Here is a 7,914-nt window from a genome sequence, read left to right on the forward strand (position 1 = left end):
TATCACTTGTCGCAGGCAAAAATTATCAATGGGTGCTACAACAAGGGGGCAGAAAGTATAAGGAGGATACCTATACAGTCTCAATGTATCTCTCCACAAGAAATATATTAGTTATAAAGGGAAAAATAGTAATTTCACAGAGAAGTAAGTTGGCATATATCACCTTAAGTAACCAAAGTCCCACCACCAGTAAATGGGATAAACAGACACCATATGCCTGCTGACACTGTGCTCTGAAAAATACTTCTGTGGAATTCTTGCCAAAAATGCATAACCTGAATCTAACTGTAAGGCCACACTCGACATATACAAATTGAGGGACATTCTATAAAATAATTATTTACTCTTCAAAAATGTCAAGGCCCTAAAAAGGCAAAGAAAGGCTGAAGAATTGCTGATTAAAAGAGACTGAAGAGGCTCCATGTGGTGGCTCACACCTGTAATGCCAGCACTTTGGAAGGCCGAGGTGGGAGGATCACTTGAGGTCAGGAGCTCAAGACCAGCCTGCCCAACTTGGTAAACCCTGTCTCCATCAAAAATACAAAAAAGTTAGCCAGGCATGGTGGCATAAGCCAGCAGTCCCAGCTACTCAGGTGGCTGAGGCAGGAGGATCACTTGAACCTGGGAGGTGGAGGTGGCACTGAGCTGAGATGGCACCATATACCCCAGCCTGGGTGAAAGAGCAAAGTCTCTGTCTCAAAAATAAATAAATTAGTTAATTAAATGAAATAAAAGAGGCTAAAGATAAATAACTAAATTCAATGTATGATCCTGGACCCAAAACAATTATTTGTCTTTTGCTTTATGGGACATTAATGGGACAACTGATAAAATCTGTGTATAGACAATAAAATTGTATCTATGTTCATTTAAAAAATACACATTAAAGTATGTAGACATTGAAGACATCATGTCTACAATCTACTCTCAAACTATCTATTTTTTAAAAAAAAATACTGTGTGTATGTAGAGAGAGAATGATAAAGCAAATGTAACAAGCATTAAAATTTAGAGTAATTTAGCAGGATACACAAGAATTATTTGTGCTATTTTTACAAATCTGTGAGTCTGAAATTTTTTCACAATAAAAAGTTAAAAATAGACATACAATAAATGAAAACAAATAAAGGCAGTTAAGAGAAACTCTTTATTTTCCCTAACAACAATGCTAGGATCATCTTTATTATATTCTCCTCATATCATGAAATTTTAAAGCTGAAAAAAAAAAAAAGCATTCTCTCTCCCCAAAACCTCCCAATTTACAGATCAAGTTAGTAAGTCAAGTAACTTCATCAAGATTACACCTAATTCAAGACAAAGCTAAGACTAGCTCTGACTCAGCTCAGCTACCTTTCAACTATTCCAATTAGTCTCTTCATAACTTTACGTTGTTGTCTACAGTGTAAACACGTGATATCAAAATACTTACCTCTATCTTCTCATATATTTTCATAAATTAGTGTGACTACCACTTTCAGGCAATCTAAATTTTATCTTTAAAAGGCATTTAAGTATCATTGCTCCTAACAATCCTTAATAACTAATATCAATACAAATATGAAGATAAGAATACACATCAAACACTGTTGCAAATGCTGAATATACAAAATGAACACACTTTTTTAGGTCCATGATGACAGAGACCAAGTTTGTTATTCAATATTATAACCCCGCCTCTTAGTAGCAGTGCCTGGCACACAATAAGTATTCAAGTAACTGTTGTATAGTGCAAAATAAAAGAGAATCCATAGTACAGGAAAGAAATGTGTGTATAGATAATCATATTATCAGTGGTTTTAATAAAGTGGCAAGAGACAACAGATGAAGTTATTTTATCTTGGTAAGATCTGGAAAAGCTTCAGAGATTTAATGACACCAAAATTAAGTTTTGAAGGACAAGTAAAATTTCAACAGACAAGGAGGCAGTGGGGTAGTGAGAGGAAGGTGGAAGGATTTACATTTAAAAGGCCAAAGGCAAGAAAATACTGGCCATTTTTATACGATTTTTAAATATACACTTACCTATTGTTGCTGCAAGTTCTGGATCAAACGTATCATCTGTGAACCTCAAGAGCAGGCTGAAAGAAATATTAAAAAGACAAGTTAGGAATCTGAATTTTCTAATCACATGATAAATGTGTTCATGAATATTTAGTCACAAATTATTAGATGCAGATAAAAATAGGCCTGCTCCTAGGAATACTGCCTCAGAGCAGGTACACACAGAAGAATTAAATTACTAGAAAGGCAATTTAAAAATCCCAAGAGCAAAGTAGTTTACGATTAAATATATTCCCCATGCTCTCCTACACAATCCTCCAAGTACAAAAGGTGGGGGTTGTTGGGTTTTTTTTAACTGTTCTGCTATGTCCTTTTGAGAAAATGATATTAGCAGCATGTCATGCTTTAACTGACATAGATGAAAAGGGAAAAAAAAATAGTCTCTTGGAATGCAACAAACTAACTTTAAGAAATCTGATTGTGTAACCCACTCTGAATTCAAGCAAAAACAGAAATACATCAAAGCCTAGCATTCTGTAACATGCAGTATGGCTACTACCTAAGTGAGAAGAAAAGATGCAGTAAAAAGAGAGGTAAAAAGAAAGATCATAGGACAGAGTAGGAATACTGGGCAAACACTAGGTAGGGTGTGTAAAACCAAGTAGGCAACTGGAGCTATTGAAGGCTTTTAAAGAAAGTTATGACAAGAACTGCTCTTGTTTGGAAAACTTCATGCCAACAAAAAAAATGGAAGAAAATCAATGGAAGACAACTGCCACAGTTACGGCGAGAGAGAACAAAGGACTGAACCTAGGAAATGGTAAGAAACTAGAAAGGAAGGAGAAAAGCAAAAGACACCAGATTAGAAGAGTACTCTAAGATTTTGCATCTTCCAGAATTATTTTACTTACTATGAAGGAGAAGTGTCATTTATTAGAAGCTCTTCAAAAGTAAAATCTAATCTTTTGTTAAAGCCCTTGGTTTTAAAGTCATTCAATCTTCCCTCATATTAACTTCTAAAGTATAAGACTGTCCTAATTGACCTGTTTGCATGAATAAAATCAAAGAAACAGCATCAGATGTCTAAATTATAGAAAAATCTTAGGACTATTTTTATAGATTGTGATTACTGCTGGTCGAGGTATGTTTTGTCCACAGAGTTTTTGCAAAACATTATGGTCTCCTGGTAGTTTTCAAACCCAGTGTCATTAATTATATTTGAAGGATTAACTCTCCCTTACTTGATTTTGTTTTCTTGTGTTTACCATAAAACCAGAACCACAGAATCAAAGTAAAACAGAAGAGTCAACTTCTACATTTCACTAGTTAACATCTTGACTATATTTACTTACTTCGAACATAGGTAACAATACAAATAAGACTTTTAAAGACCACTTATAAAAATGTTCTTCTCTCCCAACATACTTAGTTACCCATAATTTAAGAATAGAAAAGATACATATCTATATGTGGTCACCACAGAAAATATTATTACAAAAACATAAGTTAACATAACCTTGTAGACTAGTTGTAATAATATAATAATGATGATATTGGGTATTATTTATTGAAGATATGGCAATGTACAGACACAATGCCAGAGGTTTTTCTTCCGTAATTGCTCATCCTTAAATGGCCCTTGTTATTAATGGTACTTTGTCAGGAGAGGCAAGGAATTGGCGGGATGGTGTGAAGCAACAAATTTTAATGCAAGCTCTGGGTACACATCAGATCTTAACCAGGGGTACTCTGGTATCCCAAAATGTTATTCTAAATTCTATGCATGCATTTTTCTAAGCAGAGAATCCATTTCTCTATGAGACTTTGAAAGGGGCAGAGAGTCCATTTCTCTATTAGATTTTGAAAGGAACTGACAATGTCAAAATAATTAAGAAGCACCCTTTTCTTTTCTTTGCTTTTTAAGCGACAGGGTCTCACACCTGTCATGCCAGTTACTTGGGAGGCTAAGGTGGGAGGATTAGTGAGCTATGATTAGTGAGCTACTGAATGCAGTGGCACAATCATAGCTCACTAATCCTCCCACCTTAGCCTCCCAAGTAACTGGCAAGACAGGTGTGTATCACCACAGCCGGCTAATTTTTTTATTTTTATTTTTTTTAGAAGCATGGTCTCATTATGTTGCCCAAGCTGGTCTGGAACTCCTGGCTTCAAGTGATCCTCCTGTCTCAACCTCCTGAGTAGCTAGTATTACAGGATGAGGCATTGCACCAGGTAAAAGCACCATTTTTTTTTTCACCTGGGTGCAGGTGGGCTAAGGACAAAAAGGGCATTAGCCAAGCACCTTTCTTATAGTATTGTATAATTACACCCTCATACTCTCAAAGTTAAAAGAGCAAAATGTTTTCCATTCAGAAGTAGAGATGGAAGGAGTAACTACCACCACGGCACTTAGATACACCAAATTTATAATAAACAGAATGTGATTATGACTAATCTGCATTTTTTTAATTTACAAATGAAATTCACCAGAAAGAATGGGAAGGCAAGGGGCATAGGAGGGACAGCAATTTAGATAATAGGTCTCTCTAATCCCTTCCAGTTCTTGATACACTCAGCTACTCTTTAGCTCACCAGGCCTAGCCACAGAATCGGAGTCTTATACATTTAGGGTCTGAGAGGTTTCTATTCCAACCCCCTCGCTTTTGAATTGAAGACCTACAGCATTCAAGTATCACACACAAGGTCACACAAATGGCAGCCCCAGTTTCATAATCCTGATCTCCTGACTACTATCACATACCCTTTAGACTCTAACACTATGAAATACACTAGAAAGTAATCCACTAATTCGGATTAAAGATATCCTTTTTCTCCCAACAACACAAGTGCTATCTCACTTCCACTAGCTTCAGCTCTGTAATGAAATAGAAAGAAATTTGGTTAAAACAAGACTTTAAGATCATAACCATGACAAATGTTTTTGTACTAATTCACTTTTAAAGGCATAGACTTCTATTTTAGTAGAGTCACTTATTCTCATCTTATCCAGAAACGTTAAGTGTTTAAGGTTGTTTTCCACAGCATATCACATAGGCCAATAATGTATATCTAGCTAGACAAATAAGACAACTTTCTCACTAAATGCAATCCTTTCCAGAAAGAGGTAAAGTATCAAAATTTTGCAGAAGCAGTTGATAATCCATCGCTATGTATTGAGGAAAAAGTTTAAAACATATTAGGCCCACATAAATTTGTTTTGGGGGCATGAACTAGGGAGACTGATAAATCCACTTACACTCTACAAGGAGAATCTCGGTTGGGTATCATGGCTCGTGTCTGTAATCCCAACACTTTAGGAAGATGAGGCGGGAGGTTGGCATGAGCCCATGAGTTTGAGACCAGCCTAGGCAACATAAGAAATCCTATCTAGGAAAAAAATTTTAGAAGTAGGGCCGGTCATGGTGGCTCATGCCTATGCTCCTAGCACTTTGGGAGGTTAAGGCAGGAGGATCTGATGAACTCAGGAGTTCAAGACCAGCCTGGGCAACACAGTGAGACCTCCTCTCTATAAAAAATAAAAAACACTAGCCAAGCATGATGACTCGTGCCGATAGTCCCAGCTACTCAGAAGGCTGAGGTGGAAGGATCGCTTGAACCCAGGAGATTGAGACTGCAATGAACTATATGATCATGCCACTGCACTCCAGTATGGGTGACAGAACAAGACCCTGTCTCAAAAAAAAAAAAAAAAGCAGAGGAATTTTGTTCATATACTCCAGTTAACCTTCCAGAAAATTTTAACACACCCTAACTTGTCACCCATGCAATACATTTAGAAAAAGTGCTAACGGACCATGTATTTAGTTGAACTACATGAAATGACAACCAGCCATTCTGACTTCCAAGACACTAATTTCGTAAGTGTGAACTTAAATGAGAACCATATCTCAAGGAAAAAAGGAGAAAAGAAAAAGAAAGATCACAAGGCTACGAAATTCCTATGAAGACAATGTTTACTACGTTACTTTTTAACCCTTAAATATGTATGTACAATAATAGATGATCATTGTAAATAATTTTATTCATCCCTTTTACACACACACACACACACACACACTCGCACACAAATTATACTTGTTTGCTAACCCATAGTATTTCATTATTCTATTCCTTGGTATGTGCAAATCCTTCATTCCAGTAGACACACAGTACATTAAATGAGAAACACTATAAAAATGTATTGTCAAACTTCAAAAATACACAAAATTTCAGAATATATTATGTAAGCTTTCAAATTCTGAAGTAGCTTTTTAAAAATTAAGGCTTTATGAAGTAATTTTTACAAGTTATTTGAGGAGAGCTTTCATTCTATTTTGCAGAATGAAGGCTACTTCAACTTATAAAATATAAAAAATTATTTGAAAGGTCTGCGTATCAGAAGGTATAGCTAAAAAAATATGAAACGGACTACAGCCCCTGGAGTGTATATGTGGTTTAAGGATTAGGACGGCCTTGAACATAACCTACTCATAATCAGATGGCAAGAATGACTTCACCTGGAGAACTTTGTTCCAAGACCTAGATGAAATCACAACCCTCTAGAAACATCCACCTAGATCCATGTCTTACCTTACACTTAACTCCACTGTCAACATTATTTTCCCCAAGGAAAAAGTCAAAAATGAAAAAACAATACTAATTTTTTGTCTCCATAGGATGTGGCAAAATGAGAAATATCAATTACACTTCATTATCAAAGGTGGTCCACAGCGGAAACACTTGGACTTTACACTAAAGTGAAATTTTCCAGCAGTCACAAGATCCACGAGTTCTTTCACAGCCAAGTAATCAAAAAGTAAGAGAAGCGACATGAAGCTGCGCCCAAACAGGCCAGGAATGGGACCTAAGGCGTCACGAAACTTCCCGAGGACATTATGGATTTAGAGAAGGCCCCACAGAAACCCTCAAGTGGGAAAGTTACGTATCCCGGGTCTCGGGGTGTCAGGCATCCTGAACCCCGAGGGGTTCCAGGCGAGGTGCCCCCCGGCTGCAGTCGGGACCAAACCCACCCGCCACGCCCTGAGCTCCGCGCAGCAAACCCGCCGGCCGAGCGGCAGCCCTTGGAATCGTGTTTTCTCGGCGCCACAGGAGGGAGAGCGACCCTGAGAAGTTAGGCCTGGGAGAGGCCGGGAACCAGGCAGGCGCGGATGGGCGAAGGACGCAGACGCCGCAGGAGAGCGCGGCCCAGAGGCCCAGAAGGGCGCGAGCTGAGCCGGCCCGAGCCCAGCCTGCGCCTGCCACCGCCGTTTACAGCTCCTGTCGCGGCCCAGGAGACAGCAGCCACCGAGGCAGAAAGAGCCCAACCACCCTCGTCACGGCCCGCACGCCCTCCTCACCTGGACTTGCCCACCCCACTCTCGCCGATGATGAGGATTTTCAGAGTGGTCAGCACGTCCTCGTCCATCCTGACCCCACTCCGCTCCTAGCCCAGCTGGCTGCCCCGGTGCGCCTCTCAACCCTTCAGCAGGGGGAGCTGCTGCGCATGCGCGCCGCTCCACGGCTGCCACCTTCCTTTCACACCGGGTGTTCAGGCTGCCGAAGCCCTGGACGCCCCAGTTCCGCCTTGAGGTAGCTCCACGGCTGCGCAACCCAGAATTTCCGGCGTCTTTCCGGACTGCGTGTTCCTCCCCTGCGCAAGCGCAGGTGGGGAACGCTGCGTGTGACTTTGTTGACTTCTTCATGGGGTCTAGCTCCTCCCCAACCTCAACCTAAGCCTTCTTTCGAGTCAGTGGGAGGACTTTCAGGAAAGTATCAAGCTGCTTTATTTCAGCAGCTGCTCGTAACAGCGGCACTGCGGTGGGAAAAGCAGTGTGCTTGAAGCAGATTATCTTACATTTAGGTCCAACGCTACCTTATAACTGCCTTGTCATACTATTCAGCCTTCTGAGCCTT

At 39.6% G+C, this 7,914-nt stretch overlaps 1 protein-coding gene across 3 annotated transcripts in view; it reads right to left on the minus strand.

The window, feature by feature from the left end:
- The window catches only part of RAB18 (RAB18, member RAS oncogene family), a 30,685-nt gene extending 22,999 nt beyond the window's left edge, over positions 1-7,686 (minus strand). For 2 of the 3 annotated variants that reach the window (XM_032243796.1, XM_032243797.1), the window contains exons 1-2: positions 7,359-7,546; positions 2,023-2,078 (exon numbers count right to left, since the gene is read on the minus strand). In XM_032243796.1, coding sequence (XP_032099687.1) covers positions 2,023-2,078; positions 7,359-7,426 — 124 coding nt within the window. In that variant the 5' untranslated portion in view covers positions 7,427-7,546. Of the gene's footprint in view, positions 1-2,022; positions 2,079-7,358 lie in introns of all 3 variants that reach the window. The other variant, XM_032243795.1, reaches the window with a different exon arrangement.
- Between the last annotated feature and the right edge of the window lie 228 nt (positions 7,687-7,914).

This window comes from Sapajus apella, unplaced genomic scaffold, assembly GCF_009761245.1.
Source record: "Sapajus apella isolate SASKATOON/1434 unplaced genomic scaffold, GSC_monkey_1.0 scaffold53, whole genome shotgun sequence".
Taxonomy (NCBI): Eukaryota; Metazoa; Chordata; class Mammalia; order Primates; family Cebidae; genus Sapajus; species Sapajus apella.